The following is an 18,897-nucleotide window of genomic DNA, read 5'->3' as shown; positions in this document are numbered from 1 at the left end:
TTTTGAATATATATGACACGGTCTTTTTAAATATATTCAATATTGCTTTTATCATAAATTTTCTAACATGCACTTTATGATTTTATAGATCTAGTTTTGTTATTGATTATATGTCTTTTTCCGAGGATATAAGGCACTTGCACTTTACAATGAACATACGCTGCTATTTACGCTGTCAAAATGAAAACAGTATACAGAAAGAAGGAATAAATGGATTGAGCGCTGATGTTGTTCTCATATAATATAGTCAATGTGAATAATCACACATAAGTTCAAAAAATTGTCACCAATGGGGTCCAAGATGAATGGGAATCCTTAATTAAAATATGGATCCTCAATTAACCACGTCCTCTCAGCAGTGGGTTGTAATATGAAATGACACAAATGGGAAAAAATAGTGCATAACTTTTTAACCAGTGATTTTTAATAAAAGATGTGCGCTTTTTGTGTTATGCGCACCTGATCAACAAGTACTCTGTGTCCTACAAAATGAAAACAGTAAACAAGTGAAGTGATACTAGCCCCACTTCCGCATCAAATGTGACACGCAAGCCGGCAAGTGGAACGCAAACATCACATCCGGTTACGGACAACAGACGCCGGCAAATGGAACGCAAGCGTCATATCCGGTCACGGACGGTAATGCCGGAAATGCAGTCTCCGGCATGAGACTGTTCTCATTCGTAACAGCTGCGGCAGCGGGGAGAAAGTTAAACTATGTAATGGACTGTGTATGCCTATCTATGTTAACCCTGGGAGCCCTTAGTGGATAGGCAATCTATGTCTGGAATTAGGGTGAGCCTCTGCACTACTCTGTTCGGGTATAAAAACCCCACAGGGTGCTATTCATTCATCAGCCTTGAAGAAGATACTTTGTATCGAAACCGGTCGGCTATTTGAATGCTGAGGAGGATTGCAGAGGCTCTGATCATTGTGAAGGAGTTTCCAGGGACGCCTGTTCTTTACCATCTCATGCTCTGATTGTCTACAATTGCATTGTGGACATATTCACATGGTGAGAGTCCTCTGTTTATATCTTCCGTGTATATTTTAAAAAAATGTTAATATTAAAAAACGTATTGCACCATGATGTCTTTCTCATCCCTCTGAGTTTAATGGAATATTGGAAATAGAAGACAAAGTGGATCCTCTGGTGGTGTCTTATCCCCCTCAAACCAAAAACGCTGTTGTCTACTGATATCTAGGTAGACAATAAAATCTGGTACGAGTTTTCTACATTTAAAGGCGTACTACACTGTTATATTGGAAAAACCTATAAACAATATCACACTATTGTTTTTTCTTCTTTTTTCTTCTTTTTGGGTACAGTACATCCCATATTAGAACAAGAAAGCATCATTACTAGCGCTGAGGGAATCATTCTTACTCTGTATGGTATTGTATTTATAATGTGTGCACACGGGTCCCAGAGGCCCCTATATCATGCATGCTGCACCCATTTTTTAAATTTCTCTCTGTAGTCCGGCCATGGCAACAGCAGCGGTGCATTAATCACCGGAATTTTTTTTTGTGGCGCTTGGTGCATGCGCAGTCGAGTCTCCTCCTCTCTTAAAATGTCCATGAATTTTTTTACAGAGTATATGTTACCTAGAAGACTGCAAGCCAATTGCTGAGAACTATAAATGACATTTTGCAGGCTTTTTTTCCATTACAGGCTTTTGAGCACTACATTTGCTTGTTTATGTCTGATCCTCTGGTTTATGTACTGAACACGCTGTGCAATACCAGTTGCAGAATAAAAACCTTCTACAAGGTAAAAGTGCGATTAGCATATTGCGGTCCTTCTTTCCTTGCCCGCAGCTGCATGCCAGCAGCACACACCGGTGGGGAGCGCCAACAGGGAGCAGTTGGGCACCAATGCCGGAAATTTGCATGCAAGCCTGGCTGTTGGAACATCGGTCAGGATAATTAGCATGCAGCTAATTATGAATCTAACGAAGAAAAAAAAAAGGCTGATCAGAGTTACCAATAGAGCAGATCATTCTGGCGATGTAAAATAAAATACACATTATTACAGAGTATTCAGAGGTTTGGACGGGAATGCAATGGCGTATAATAACTTTGCGTTTCTGGTTGCGATCGATGAACATCTGTGAAGACTAATGCAGCAGATTGCCGGCTCGGCCATCAGCAATACGGTATTCCCGTCACACACAGTGCAGAGTAAACACGAACAGCTCTGCACCCGTTCCAGTCTGCAGCAATTACGGAGCAGAAGAGAATGCTGATTGTCATTCTCTCCCATAATGGAAATATCAGGCTGGGTAGTAAAATGCTAAGCAGTTCCGGCCAGGATTATTTTTGATAGCGTTGACAATAAAAGTGGAACACAATAGTAAATTATCGCCATTAAAGCATCATTTCCTTCTTACAGAGGAGAAAGCTGGATCTCAGAATTGGGGCTGTGAGATCGCTGCCCGTGTCGCGTTTCATATGGCCTGTGGAAATGACAGCGTCCATAATAAAATCATTAAAACTATTAGGCCCGAGTCTTTAGCACTAATGCTCTGTGCCCTGGATGTTCCGAGCCTCCTCCGTTCTGATTTTGGGGCATAGTTATGAAACAAATTTTGCGGGGAATCCTCCGAAAAAAATCAACATTTTGGGTGGATACCTTTAAAATGTAAGTGTCCCCTGGATGTATTACAGGGAATCACTCTGGATCATTTGTTTCTGTTTACAACTGCAGCCCCCATAAGTTTCTTTGGGGGCTGCAGTTGTATTGTCAAGCTTGGTGTCAACGGCTAAGGCGGTCTTAAAATCGCATAAGTCATTGTAGCCTATAAGATGCATATCACACATTTCACCGGATCCCTCCCTGGTAATAGCACTGCGTAACAGGCTCCTATTTGGGGCCCTGTCCCTGGACACGTTGACCAATTATAAAATAACTTGCCACTATCTTGCCACTATCACGGTCCTGTAGCTCCAGCGATCAACCAATCAGCCTGCCGGACAGCCATTCACGGTCTGGCTGTGAGAAAGGAAGAGAATGATTCCTCGTCACTCTGGCTGTGTGACCACCCCCCACCCCTGCTCAAAGGCCCCTAGAATTGTGGGCAGCTGCCCAGTGTACTTATACAGTAAGTTGGGTCTGACGTACAGTGGGCACGGGCAGCAGGTGTACAGAACATTGCAGCATTTCTCTAGTATTTTATCCATGCTGTAGAATCTTCCCATAACGAGCTGTCCATAGCCGCATAGTAGTATATACACTGCTCCTTCCTTAGGGAAATGTCATCTGTCCACAGACCCAGCAATATCTGGAATTTATTAGATGAAGGGGGTGATTCAATACTGATCGGTCCCCAGCGTACGGACACTGGGGACCTATGGCGGGTACTTGAGCATGTACAGGGCCGATGTACGCGCGCCTTCGGTAACTAACACAGTGGCCGAGGCCTTCGAATGGGTAGGGGTGAGAGGGCAGGGGAACGCCATGCATTTTATGGGCTTCCCCATGAAAACGCTGGGAACGTGAGCGGGCCGATGTCTGCCAGATGCAGCCGGCTGATGTAACACAACGTCAGCGACCACAGCTCCCTCTTCGGCGGACACAGAAGGAAATAAAGGCCCCAAAGGGGCGGTGATCATCAAATGACACCCCCCCCCCACATGCGAGGGGATGTGTTTGCGTACATCCCCTCTCATGGTAAGAAGAGGATTCGGCTGTGTGTGTGTGGGGGGGGCGGATGTTTGGCGATTCAGGGCTCGCGAACAACTGCTGCTTAGCAAGTCTTGCTGAATCAGACCCTAAAAATCGGATCATCTTAATACTAGGACACGTGCATGGGGAATACTTTGTATGCATTTACATCTGTGCATTAGGCCACACCCCGATTAGGCCACACCCTGATGAGGCTTTCTGATGTACCCTGCAGAGATTATTTGCACGCCATCACATTTGGGTCATATACATCACTATACTGTTTTTGCAACTAAATGAATATTTGTCCTGTGTTAAATCCAGTCGCTGGAAGAGCTTTTATCTCAGTATTTTATCTGTTGTCCTATTGGCTTATGTGCACACGCAGTTAATGGTCACTGTGATATGCAGCTGTGTGGAACAAGAGCTATCCACGGTACGTCGCAGGTGGAGCAGCTTTCAGTTCATGGTCACTGCGATATGCATCTGTGTGGCACAAGAGCCATCCACGGTATATTGCAGGTGGAGCAGATTTCAGTTCCTGATCACTGTGATATGCATCTTTGTGGCACAAGAGCTATCCATGGTACGTCGCAGGTGGAGCAGCTTTCAGTTCATGGTCACTGTGATATTCATCTGTGTGGCACAAGAGCCATTCACGGTATATTGCAGGTGGAGCAGATTTCAGTTCCTGGTCACTGTGATATGCATCTTTGTGGCACAAGAGCTATCCACGGTACGTCGCAGGTGGAGCAGCTTTCAGTTCATGGTCACTGCGATATGCAGCTGCGTGGCACAAGAGCTATCCACGGTACGTCGCAGGTGGAGCAGCTTCCAGTTCATGGTCACTGTGATATGCAGCTGCGTAGCACAAGAGCTATCCACAGTACGTCGCAGGTGGAGTAGCTTTCAGTTCATGGTCACTGCGATATGCATCTGTGTGGCACAAGAGCTATCCACGGTACGTCGCAGGTGGAGCAGCTTTCAGTTCATGGTCACTGTGATATGCATCTGTGTGGCACAAGAGCTATCCACGGTATATTGCAGGTGGAGCAGATTTCAGTTCCTGGTCACTGTGATATGCATCTGCGTGGCACAAGAGCTATCCACGGTACGTCGCAGGTGGAGCAGCTTTCAGTTATGGTCACTGCGATATGCAGCTGCGTGGCACAAGAGCCATCTACGGTACGTCGCAGGTGGAGCAGCTTTCAGTTCATGGTCACTGTGATATACATCTGCGTGGAACAAGAGCCATCCACGGTATATCGCAGGTGGAGCAGCTTTCTGTTCATGATCACTGTGATATGCATCTGTGTGGCATGAGCTATCCATGGTACGTCCCAGGTGGAGCAGCTTTCAGTTCAGGGTCACTGTGATATGCATCTGCGTGGCACAAGAGCTATTCACCGTACGTCTCAGGTGGAACAGCTTTCAGTTCATGGTCACTGCGATATGCAGCTGCGTGGCCCAAGAGGTATCCACGGTACGTCACAGGTGGAGCAGCTTTCAGTTCATGGTCACTGCGATATGTAGCTGCGTGGCACAAGAGCTATCCACGGTACGTCGCAGGTGGAGCAGCTTTCAGTTCATGGTCACTGTGATATGCATCTGTGTGGCACAAGAGCTATCCACGGTATATTGCAGGTGGAGCAGATTTCAGTTCCTGGTCACTGTGATATGCATCTGCGTGGCACAAGAGCTATCCACGGTACGTCGCAGGTGGAGCAGCTTTCAGTTCATGGTCACTGCGATATGCAGCTGCGTGGCACAAGAGCTATCCACGGTACGTCGCAGGTGGAGCAGCTTTCAGTTCATGGTCACTGTGATATGCATCTGTGTGGCACAAGAGCCATCTACGGTACGTCGCAGGTGGAGCAGCTTTCAGTTCATGGTCACTGTGATATACATCTGCGTGGAACAAGAGCCATCCACGGTATATCGCAGGTGGAGCAGCTTTCTGTTCATGATCACTGTGATATGCATCTGTGTGGAACAAGAGCCATCAACGGTACGTCTCAGGTGGAACAGCTTTCAGTTCATGGTCACTGCGATATGCAGCTGCGTGGCACAAGAGGTATCCACGGTACGTCACAGGTGGAGCAGCTTTCAGTTCATGGTCACTGCGATATGCAGCTGCGTGACCCAAGAGGTATCCACGGTACGTCACAGGTGGAGCAGCTTTCAGTTCATGGTCACTGTGATATGTAGCTGCGTGGCACAAGAGCTATCCACGGTACGTCGCAGGTGGAGCAGCTTTCAGTTCCTGGTCAATATGATATGCATCTGTGTGGCACAAGAGCTATCCACGGTACATTGCAGGTGGAGCAGCTTTCTGTTTTGCACAACAAAAACGCTCTTTAAACATCTTCTTAAAAAAAAAGTCTCCAGCACCGATACAAGGTTGCGACCAAATGCATTGTGCAGGCGGACCCTGCGATACTTAGCACTGTGCTCGCCGCAGAGATGAGTGCACATAACGATGAGCAACTTCTCCTTATGATTCAGAGTCGTAGGCACCTCAGTTGTCTTTGGCGATGACGGGGATAATCGGTTGGCAAGGGGGCGATTGCATCTAAGCGGAGTTTAACCGAGGGCGCGTAGATGCAAGATCCCCATAGCGCAAGTGACAACTGCGCAATTCTAAAAAGGCCCATTTGTGCTAATGACCTCATACTGTAGGTCAATTAAAAATGTAATCGATTAATTGGAAAGGTTCATTCTGTTCTCTCCTACTAAACTCAAACATTAATTAGTTTTGTTTCCACTGCAATAAAGTGCTCCGGTAACACAGTCAGCCTGCAGTAATTGACTCTACAAAGTCGTTTCATTGGGATCCCTCCAACATTAATAGATAGGAAGTGTTTCCCTGGGTAATTAACACTTGAGAGCTCTCTGGTATGAAGGTGTTGCCCATTTAGCACAGGTATGAGAGGATGCAGCAAATTGGGACCAGATGTCATCAAAGCCTGTCCTGCTCATCTGCATTATATGGGCAAACCTGGTGCAACAGACACTTTTATGACTCCTGTCTGGCACGGAACCCACAGTCTCTGCATCTAAATATGCAAGGAGCAAATGTTCCCACCGGGCAGCAGAATAACTGGCGTATACAGTGTTATAATCTGCAGAAGAGTGCAGCCATAGCCCTACAGTATAACTGGCGTATACAGTGTTATAATCTGCAGAAGAGTGCAGCCATAGCCCTACAGAATAACTGGCATATACAGTGTTATAATCTGCAGAAGAGTGCAGCCATAGCCCTACAGAATAACTGGCATATACAGTGTTATAATCTGCAGAAGAGTGCAGCCATAGCCCTACAGTATAACTGGCGTATACAGGGTTATAATCTGCAGAAGAGTGCAGCCATAGCCCTACAGTATAACTGGCGTATACAGTGTTATAATCTGCATAAGATTGCAGCCACAGCCCTGCAGAATAACTGGCATATATACAGGGTTATAATCTGCAGAAGAGTGCAGCCATAGCCCTACAGAATAACTGGCGTATACAGTGTTATAGTCTGCAGAAGAGTGCAGCCATAGCCCTACAGAATAACTGGCATATACAGTGTTATAATCTGCAGAAGAGTGCAGCCATAGCCCTACAGAATAACTGGCATATACAGTGTTATAATCTGCAGAAGAGTGCAGCCATAGCCCTACAGTATAACTGGCGTATACAGGGTTATAATCTGCAGAAGAGTGCAGCCATAGCCCTACAGTATAACTGGCGTATACAGTGTTATAATCTGCATAAGATTGCAGCCACAGCCCTGCAGAATAACTGGCATATATACAGGGTTATAATCTGCAGAAGAGTGCAGCCATAGCCCTACAGAATAACTGGCGTATACAGTGTTATAGTCTGCAGAAGAGTGCAGCCATAACCCTACAGAATAACTGGCGTATACAGTGTTATAAGGAAATTGTATCCATAGACTATCCTTGTGTAATTTACTCCAGCTAAGTAAGTAATCCCTCCACCTATTACCCCGCTCTCGTCACTACCACTAGGTACAATATCTAAGGGCAGAAATACATCAGCAGCCCCATTTCCCCAATCAGCGGATTGTACATAGATTACAGTACACTATATTACTGTATATTAAGGTTTAGAACACAAAGTGGTTATTGGTAACATTGCACTGACTTTTGGGATATAATCACATCCGAGGAGGATTGCCAAGCCAACCAGCGACTCTCTGTCCAATCGCAGCTTATCCTTAATGACGGGCATCTCATATCTATCCACATGAGGATCCTAGAAGAGATACAGAAACTAGAATCATTAAAAAATATAAAAAAAAAAAAAAAATATTCTATACATGCTGTGATCTTTTTTCATTCAAATTCTGAAGAGAGCAAGCTTTGGGGTCTATAGGACGGCCATTTATTGATTGAAACTCTTATAATATGGTTTTCGCTGTTCATTATAACACTGCATTTTACAGAGAACATCAGCAACAGCAAAGATCGGGATTATTTTCCCTGCTCAATTCTTACAAGTGATCATGTCAGGTTATAGATATTTTGGGTGAGATGTACTAAGCCTTGAAAAGTGATAAAATGGAGAGTGATAAATCACCAGCCAATCAGCTCCTACCTATAATTTTTCAAACACCGCCTGTGACATGGCAGTTAGGAGCTGATTGGCTGGCTGTTTATCACTCTCCATTGTATCACTTTTCAAGCTTAGTACATCTGCCCCAGTGTGACAAAGCACTGTAATCCTGAGGAGGATATGTATCACATCGAGAGAGCAAGAGAGCGAGAGCGAGAGATTGATTGAGGGGTCTATTTAATAAGCCAGGGATGGGGAACCTTTCGTCCCTTCAGCTGTTGTGGAACTACACATCCCAGCATGCCTTGTTACAGTTTTGATATGTGGCCATGCTACAACTGTTGCAGGGCATGCTGGGATGTGTAGTTCAACAACAGCTGGAGGGCCGAAGGTTCCCCACCCCTGTAATAAGCCTTGGGGAAAGGAAGGAAGGAAGGAAGGAAGGAAGGAAGGAAGGAAGGAAGGAAGGAAAAAAAGAAAGAAAGAAAGAGAGATAAAAGTATCAACCAACCAGCTTCTACCATTAATTTATCAAACACAGCCTGTGACATGGCAGTTAGGAGCTGATTTCCAGGAGCTTTATTTCTGTCCAAGAATTCATAAATAGACCCCATAGTACAGACTAATCAGCTGCCTTGGGAAACGGTCGTTAGGTCGACATACATTGGTCAACATGCCTAAGATTGACAGGGTCAAAAGGCCCACCTGTTCATGTTTTTTTTTTAAATATTTTTTGAGACGACATGAGCAGACATACTGAACCTTGCCAACATTCAATGTTCCAGGGTTCGCAAAAACGCGTATTTTACCCTAAAACGGTCCCCGGGACTCAGTTTTTAAAACTAAAGGTGTCCCCGAGGACGCGCTGTACTAAACCTATGAGCCGCCGCTGCGAGCCAATCACTGCAGCCGGGACCCAATCATTGAACAGTGGCCGCCCGGCAGCCAATCACTGTAGGTTTTACAGGTTGCTGCCGCTGCGCACCCTAAAGCCGTGCGCCCTGCATTTTGAGAGCAGGTTACAGTTTCAGTCACTCTACAACCGCGTCCTTCTGCCTCCCCCCGCCATGTAAGTTCATTCCACTGCTGAGAGCGGGGAGAACAGGATGGGATGCGGCTGTAACAGCCGCTCTCAGTAGAGTAGGTGAGCGGGCTGTCAGGGTGGCGGGGGACTGGATGTGGCGAAAGCAACTCAGAGGAGCGTGTCAGCTATTCCAGCCACATTCAGTCCCCCGACGCACTGATAGCCCGCTCACCTACTCTGCTGAGCAGCATGTCAGCATGTTTTGCAGCCCTTGGGCAATGACACCCCCATCCCTCTCCGTGGCAACAAGCAAAAAATGCCCCCCTCCCCTGCCTCATGGGGCAACCAGCAGAAAACGCCCCCTCCCCTGTGGCAACCAGTATAAAATGCCCCCCCCCCAGCATGTAACCCCTGCAAGGAGCATATAACCCCTAGCAACAAGCATGTAGGTAAGCAGCACTTACAGTATGTGCTGTAATGTGTACTGGGCATTACGGTGTGTGCTATAATGTGTACTACTATGTGACCACACCACTCCCCCCCCCCCCCCCCCAAAAAAAAATGCCCTAAATTTTTAACTGTCCCTGTTTTCAGTTTTATATAGTTTCTAGTATATATATGTATCTTTATGCGAGTGGGCCAACTGATACTTACCCCCCCAACCCACATGTGCCATGCTGGGGAGAAGGGGAGAGGAGGCTTTATTCCGTTGGGACCCAGAAAAGGTCCAGTAGGACCCCAATTTTGGGTGGTTTTCGCGAACACTGATGTTCGACCCAATGTATGTCGACCTAATGATCCAGCAGTCATAAGGAAGGAGAACTGGGCCAGAGGAGAAGTGGCCCATGGCAACCAATCAGCTGCTCTGTATAATTTTATATTATGCAAGTGACAGATGTTACTTCAGTGCTGATTGGTTGCCATGGGCCACTTCTCCTCTGGCTCACTTCTCCTCCCTTATGATTGCGGGATTATTAGGTCGACATACTGTACAATATCCCTGCTTCATACATCTACCTCTGAGAAACATACATATAGATATAGTGTTCCTTCTAGGGCAGGACGCTACTGCAGGGGGGCAGCATAAGGGATGCGGACCGGGCCCGCCGACGTCATCGTTGTGGGCGGTCCAGGGCCGACTAGGTCACTAAAGGGGGCGTGCCCGGTGGCCGCCGTCACTAAAGGGGACGGGCCCAGCCAGCACCGTCGCGCAAGGGGGCGTGCCTGGCCCTGCCAAAATCCATGAGCTGCCAGGGAAGCACCGGGCATCGCAAACTATGGCGGCGCTGGGCTTCCTCAGGCACACCGGTGGGACAGGCAGCAGGATCTTTTAGCAGGGCGCTGCTAGAGGGGCAGGGCAAATTTGGCCCTTTAAAAAAAAAAAATCGGGCAGGGCACAGTGCCCCACTAAAACAGCCCAGCGGGCACTCCGGCTCTGCATAGTGACCCGAAGTGCAGCGACATTAGTGATATTTCTGCAGTTATGCTGCGTCATACCAAAATGATACAATGGGCATTCTTTAGCACGCGTTTGCTTCTGCCCATACTAACAAATAGTCCCACTTGTATTCAGCAAATCATTGCAACAGGATTAGGATGTACAACCGCACCTTAAAGACCCTCATGGTGAGTGGTCACTTACTGTCCCGGAATCCAATGAGGTTACAGAGATGACTTACAGCTCACACCTGTGTATTTGAGACTAAGGGGGTATCTTTTTTGTCAGAACAGCCACGGATTATCTAATTCACGGCTGTTTTTTCACTGTAGGTTTTACAGGTTGCTGCCGCTGCGCACCCTAAAGCCGTGCGCCCTGCATTTTGAGAGCAGGTTACAGTTTCAGTCACTCTACAACCGCGTCCTTCTGCCTCCCCCCGCCATGTAAGTTCATTCCACTGCTGAGAGCGGGGAGAACAGGATGGGATGCGGCTGTAACAGCCGCTCTCAGTAGAGTAGGTGAGCGGGCTGTCAGGGTGGCGGGGGACTGGATGTGGCGAAAGCAACTCAGAGGAGCGTGTCAGCTATTCCAGCCACATTCAGTCCCCCGACGCACTGATAGCCCGCTCACCTACTCTGCTGAGCAGCATGTCGGCATGTTTTGCAGCCCTTGGGCAATGACACCCCCATCCCTCTCCGTGGCAACAAGCAAAAAATGCCCCCCTCCCCTGCCTCATGGGGCAACCAGCAGAAAACGCCCCCTCCCCTGTGGCAACCAGTATAAAATGCCCCCCCCCCAGCATGTAACCCCTGCAAGGAGCATATAACCCCTAGCAACAAGCATGTAGGTAAGCAGCACTTACAGTATGTGCTGTAATGTGTACTGGGCATTACGGTGTGTGCTATAATGTGTACTACTATGTGACCACACCACTCCCCCCCCCCCCCCCCCCAAAAAAAAAATGCCCTAAATTTTTAACTGTCCCTGTTTTCAGTTTTATATAGTTTCTAGTATATATATGTATCTTTATGCGAGTGGGCCAACTGATACTTACCCCCCCAACCCACATGTGCCATGCTGGGGAGAAGGGGAGAGGAGGCTTTATTCCGTTGGGACCCAGAAAAGGTCCAGTAGGACCCCAATTTTGGGTGGTTTTCGCGAACACTGATGTTCGACCCAATGTATGTCGACCTAATGATCCAGCAGTCATAAGGAAGGAGAACTGGGCCAGAGGAGAAGTGGCCCATGGCAACCAATCAGCTGCTCTGTATAATTTTATATTATGCAAGTGACAGATGTTACTTCAGTGCTGATTGGTTGCCATGGGCCACTTCTCCTCTGGCTCACTTCTCCTCCCTTATGATTGCGGGATTATTAGGTCGACATACTGTACAATATCACTGCTTCATACATCTACCTCTGAGAAACATACATATAGATATAGTGTTCCTTCTAGGGCAGGACGCTACTGCAGGGGGGCAGCATAAGGGATGCGGACCGGGCCCGCCGACGTCATCGTTGTGGGCGGTCCAGGGCCGACTAGGTCACTAAAGGGGGCGTGCCCGGTGGCCGCCGTCACTAAAGGGGACGGGCCCAGCCAGCACCGTCGCGCAAGGGGGCGTGCCTGGCCCTGCCAAAATCCATGAGCTGCCAGGGAAGCACCGGGCATCGCAAACTATGGCGACGCTGGGCTTCCTCAGGCACACCGGTGGGACAGGCAGCAGGATCTTTTAGCAGGGCGCTGCTAGAGGGGGCAGGGCAAATTTGGCCCTTTAAAAAAAAAAAATCGGGCAGGGCACAGTGCCCCACTAAAACAGCCCAGCGGGCACTCCGGCTCTGCATAGTGACCCGAAGTGCAGCGACATTAGTGATATTTCTGCAGTTATGCTGCGTCATACCAAAATGATACAATGGGCATTCTTTAGCACGCGTTTGCTTCTGCCCATACTAACAAATAGTCCCACTTGTATTCAGCAAATCATTGCAACAGGATTAGGATGTACAACCGCACCTTAAAGACCCTCATGGTGAGTGGTCACTTACTGTCCCGGAATCCAAGGAGGTTACAGAGATGACTTACAGCTCACACCTGTGTATTTGAGACTAAGGGGGTATCTTTTTTGTCAGAACAGCCACGGATTATCTAATTCACGGCTGTTTTTTGACAATCCACGGCCGCTTCCGCTGATCTAGAGACTTTCCGACACTCAACAGCCGGAACATTGAATTCCGACTGTCAAGATACTGTTGGATGAACCGGAAATAGCCCAGGATTTCGACTGGCGGGGCGTGCCGACAATCGGAATACCATATTGAATACCCCCAATGACTGTGGTGTGTAGAGTGAAGTTGCAACTGTGGTCATTTGCTCCCCTTTAATAAACACATCCCTTAGATTACTAGTGACTGTTGCAGGTAGTGATGTTCTCTGTATAGTGCTGCACAATATAAACAATACAAATTATAGAAGGACAAGTCTAGTTTATTACAGCAGGTAAAATTAAATACAGCTTGAGTATCCCTTATCCAAATATCCGTTATCTAAATTATTCCGAAAACCATAGTCTCTAGAATGCACTTTTTTTTTGTTGTTGCTAAAAACCTACTGAGAACACCTATAGCTGGCACTACTGGGGCCACGTCGTGTAACTGGCACTACTGGGGACACGTCGTGTAACTGGCACTACTGGGGACACGTCGTGTAACTGGTACTACTGGGGACACGTCGTGTAACTGGCACTACTGGGGACATGATATGTAACTGGCACTACTGGGGACATGATATGTAACTGGCACTACTGGGGACATGATATGTAACTGGCACTACTGGGGACATGATATGTAACTGGCACTACTGGGGACATGATATATAACTGGCACTAAATATGTGCAAGAAAATGATTGCTTGGCATTCAGATTCAGTGCCTGAGATAGCACACAAAGTTTGTTTCATGCAAACTACAATATTTGTGTGTGTATTTCAGGTGTTTGATGTGTTTATACAACATAACTGCAAGATACCTCATTGAAATATAAAAATATTCCAAAATACGGAATAATCCGTAATCCAAAATGCTTCTGATCCCAAGCATTTTGGATAAGGGATACTCAAAACCTGTATCCTCAAATGTTTTCCAAGCTACAGTGCCACCTATAGGAAGAAAGTGGAGTTGCAATATCTGTCACTATTTCCAAGTTTGCTTTGTCACAATAAGAATAAATATATTGATAATGTATACCGGAGCAGGGGCATTTTAAGAGCGTCCATGTGCAATCTCTGTTGTGGCCCCTCTTTTGGTGCAGTTGTGAGTAGAATCTGGTACTGGGCCCGAGTTTACTGCACATGCACAAATCTTCAACAAAATGGCCACCATCAGATTGCCCGTTATTCCAGCAGCCAACTGGGGGGCTCTCGTGTATACCGCACACCCTGCATCCTATATGAATATGTTAGTGTACAGGGGCTGATTCACCATTTGTACCTGAAACTACATTGCACTGTTGGTGTGGCAAATTAATATGAGCAGAGATTTAGGGGGGTTTTTAATGTGAGGGTCACGGCAGTCGAGCTTCCTCGACCGCCGTGACCCAGTCCCATTCTCGGTCAGCTTGACCGAGAACATGCAGGCGGGATTCAATGTCCCGCCTGCCAGGGAGCGAGAAGGGGCGTGGCCGTGAGTTGCGGCTGGGAAGAGGCGAGCTGCAGCCGGGAAATCGTCAATTCCCGGCCGTTCTCGGCAGAACGAGCCCGACAGCTTGTGATGTCGGGCTCGTTCTGCCGAGAAACCCTGGGGAAGACTGTCGGGGAAGACAGCATTGAATAGGGCCCGGCGGGCATCTCCCCTGACAGTGATTGAATATCCCCCTTAGAGTTGGGAGAGGTGAAAGTTACAATGCGAAAGTACCATTATTGTATGCGACTTCTCCAAGGGGTGAAGTTGCATAGTGTATGGCCACCTTTAGTATAGAGAGTTACAGACCTGGCAGATATTAGTAATAAAAAGGTCATGTAAATAAAATAAAATAAAAAAAACTGTAAAGGACTGCAGTTCGAATTTTTCTGAGTGAACCCGTGGCGCCATCTAGTGTATATGGATGAAATAACTTTAACATTAAACGCTTATTGCTGCAGTGTTGTCTTATTTGATCAATGTCTTTTAGTCATCATTTTTATTTAAAAAAAAAAAAAACACCATCTGTGACCAGCGCAAAAGGTGAAACAAAAATATATTTAAAAAGAGAAAGCAGAAACGACAGTATTAAAAAGATAAAGGCACTGCAAGATTAATAACCCCACACAAGCGGAAAGGAATTGTTATGGTAATTCCTTCTGCATTACTGCGGACTAAAAGCCTCTTCAATTTTTATCCCAATATGATTTTAGATTTATTCTGCGGAACAGAATTTTACTCAAATTTTCCAGTAAATAAAACAAAATCCTTGTTCCGTAGTTCACGCCACACTTGAACAAATGATTTTTTGCTAATTGTTAATTATGTGGGTGACTCTCAAATTAATTAAACAATCATAAATAATTTGCTGCAGAAAATGAGAGAGATGGCCTTTTAATGATGAACGGTCTACAGCAAGCGTACAGAACACAAAATAAATAGCATCAAAGTGCTTCATGCATAAAACTGTTCAATAGTTGTATGGTTATGCACTATCGTAACTCACGGTCTAAGCCAGTGGTAGCCAATGCCAGTCCTCGAGAGCTACCAACAGTTCACATTTTCCAGACAACCTAGCTGCTGCACAGATGCACTCATTACTCACTAACACATTTTAAAAGATCCACAGTTGGAGCTAATTAGCTCACTTGTGATTCTGTGAGGAGATCTGGAAAACATTAACTGTTGGTAGCTCTCAAGGACTGGATTTGGCTATCCCAGGTCTAATGCGGGGTACACACCAGGACGACCCGCTCACGATGCACATCGTGAGCGGGTCGTCAGTGTCTCGTCCGACCCGCTCACGATGATGCGGGGGGGCACGACCCGCTCACGATGTGCACCGTGAGCGGGTCCGATCCGATGGCGACCCGCACCCGGCTGTATGGTCGTCATTGAGATCCTACCTGCAGCAGGTAGGATCTCAATAACGACCGACCCGCGGGACCGCGCATCGGATCGGTATCGGTCCACACCAGGTCAGAAAAGGGCCCAATCAGCACACAATCTACATCCAATTGATCGGAATTGGATCTAGATTGTGGGGATCGGGCCCTAGTCGTCCTGGTGTGTACCCAGCATAAGCTTTGCTTACTGAAAATAGGCATAAGATATGAGATATATTCTCAATTCTAGATACTTTTGCCCCTTCACAGCATGATACGAGAGTAGATGCAAAACTAAGCCATCAGGATGTCTATATACACTTATGTTGCAGCCGGTTGTTGGAAAGGAGCTGTGTACAGGTGTTGATTTTGCAAAGTTCCCTAAGAATTCTCCAGCAGATGACAAACTATGAACAGTGTCAGGTGGCTCTGAATGTGCTCAGTACAAATTTTGGCAGCCATCTTGGGATAGGGCATGAAGCGTCAAGGAAGAACAGGAAGATTGTAGTTTGCACAGTAGTACATTCCTCTTCAAACACAATATGGGGAGACTGGGGCTCATATCGCAGTGATGCTGCAAAACTATCTGATGCCATAGTATTATTATTGCGACAACCGCCCTCCACCTGTCATTAGGAGTCATAGGGTCGACTAGAAGGCGGTTGAACGTCATTCGGTCAACCACTATAGGTTGACACATTAAAAAAAGTTTGACATGGCGTAGGTAGTCAAGCTTGAAAGGTCAACACAAGCAATAGATCAACATGGAAAAGTTCGACATGTATTTTTCACTTTTTGTGTCTGTGTAGAACTACATCGACATGGGCACCACATAATGTACAGAGTCCCCTCACATGACCCGCCATGGTCCGGGCACGGTGCCTTGCTACGAACGGCACACTATTATATTCTCCCTCTATGTCCACTTGGATAGTAACGCATGGGAAAAAACCCCCACCGGTTTCCTTTTTTTTTTTCAATTCATGTCGACATTTCCCATGTTGAGCTATTGTATGTGCCGACCATGTCGACATGCCAACCACATCCCCCACCTGTGGGCAGCTTTCCAGTTGGTAGTGACTGTGTGGCTTGGGTTCTTCACTTCATTTGAAAAAAACAAATAAAAAAACCCAAAAACTTTACAATGTATTATGTAATATCTATTATTAGTCCTTCTATGAAGCAGACAATTAATGAAGGAGGCAGCTACACCCAGCTGTGGGTCCCTTCATTCCTGGAGTGCTGTGAATATGTGCAGAAACCCTGTAAGACAGGCGTTCCTAAACACAGTCCTCAAGGCACCCCAACAGTCTAGATTAAGGATAGCCATGCTGAGGAACAGGTGACAATACCTCCAACAGGTAGATAATATTATCTTTGCAAAACAGTTCTGTCCCTGAAACCTGGAAAGTTGGGGTGCCTCAAGGACTGCCTTTGGAAACCACTGCTGTAAGACCTCATTTGGGAACCACCGCTGTAAGACCTCATTTGGGAACCACTGCTGTAAGACCTCATTTGGGAACCACCGCTGTAAGACCTCATTTGGGAACCACTGCTTCACACATTGGGGCAGATGTACTAAGCCTTGGAGAGTGATTAGGTAATGAGAGATAAAGTACCAGCCAATCAGCTCCTACCTGCCACGTTACAGGCAGTGCTTGAAAAGTGACAGTTAGGAGCAGAGTGGTTGGAAGTTTATCACTTTCCATTTATCACTCTCTAAAGCTTAGCACCTCTGCCCCATTTAGCACCAGCAATCTCATCTTGGAATGTCCTACATAATATAGAATAACACACATATTACACCCCTTACCTTCACATTCATAGTAAAGTTCCTGTATACAGTCTGTGCTCCATAGAGAAAGACATCCCCATCGTTGGTAATACATCCATCCACGTAGCCATTTGCATTGAGGTAAGCGCACATTGCTTCCGCTTCCCCCGCAGCTTCAACCCACGGCACACCCATGCTGTCCAACATACGGAGACACTGTGCAAAGACACAGCAAGGAGGAATGGTTATCAATCAAGTCATAAATAACGGACTAGCTGATCTGAACCATGGCTCCCGGTCTTCTCAGTATAACAATGATCTGAGCCATGGCTCCCCGTCGTCTCAGTATACCAATGATCTGAAACATGGCTCCCTGTCTTCTCAGTATAACAATGATCTGAACCATGGCTCCCTGTCGTCTCAGTATACCAATGATCTAAACCATGGCTCCCTGTCTTCTCAGTATACCAATGATCTGAACCATGGCTCCCTGTCTTCTCAGTATACCAATGATCTGAACCATGGCTCCCTGTCTTCTCAGTATACCAATGATCTGAACCATGGCTCCCTGTCGTCTCAGTAGAACAATGATCTGAACCATGGCTCCCTGTCGTCTCAGTAGAACAATGATCTGAACCATGGCTCCCTGTCTTCTCAGTATACCAATGATCTGAACCATGGCTCCCTGTATTCTCAGTATACCAATGATCTGAACCATGGCTCCCTGTCTTCTCAGTATACCAATGATCTGAACCATGGCTCCCTGTCTTCTCAGTATACCAATGATCTGAACCATGGCTCCCTGTCGTCTCAGTATACCAATGATCTGAACCATGGCTCCCTGTCGTCTCAGTATACCAATGATCTGAACCATGGCTCCCTGTCGTCTCAGTATACCAATGATCTGAACCATGGCTCCCTGTCGTCTCAGTATACCAATGATCTAAACCATGGCTCCCTGTCGTCTCAGTAGAACAATGATCTGAACCATGGCTCCCTGTCGTCTCAGTAGAACAATGATCTGAACCATGGCTCCCTGTCGTCTCAGTATACCAATGATCTGAACCATGGCTCCCTGTCGTCTCAGTATAACAATGATCTGAACCATGGCTCCCTGTCTTCTCAGTAGAACAATGATCAGAACTCCTCCATATAGGCATATGAAGAATAACATTCCCTCATGACTTTTCATCACCCTCTACCTGACTAATGCCAGCCGTCCTGTGGGGTGTGGTATTTTATCGAGACTGATGAAATGTCGACACAATGGGCGGGATTCTCTAAAGCAGAAATGCGGTAAAAACCTAGCTACAGTATCTGGGTTTTTACCACATTTCTGTATTGGCTGTTGCAGGGCTCAACAAATACCGGGCGC

The 18,897-nt window shown here is 46.6% G+C and overlaps 1 protein-coding gene across 2 annotated transcripts in view; it reads right to left on the bottom strand.

Moving 5' to 3' along the window:
* The window catches only part of GEN1 (GEN1 structure-specific endonuclease), a 60,240-nt gene that overhangs the window by 28,238 nt on the left and 13,105 nt on the right, over positions 1 to 18,897 (bottom strand). The window contains exons 4-5 of one of the 2 annotated variants that reach the window (XM_083178579.1): positions 17,562 to 17,738; positions 7,820 to 7,930 (exon numbers count right to left, since the gene is read on the bottom strand). In XM_083178579.1, coding sequence (XP_083034705.1) covers positions 7,820 to 7,930; positions 17,562 to 17,738 — 288 coding nt within the window. The remainder of the gene's footprint in view (positions 1 to 7,819; positions 7,931 to 17,561; positions 17,739 to 18,897) is intronic. The other variant, XM_083178580.1, reaches the window with a different exon arrangement.

This window comes from Crinia signifera, chromosome 3 (genome assembly GCF_055691185.1).
Source record: "Crinia signifera chromosome 3, ASM5569118v1, whole genome shotgun sequence".
NCBI lineage: Eukaryota > Metazoa > Chordata > Amphibia > Anura > Myobatrachidae > Crinia > Crinia signifera.
Note: the sequence above shows the minus strand (reverse complement) of the source record. Positions and strands in the feature narration are given on the sequence as shown.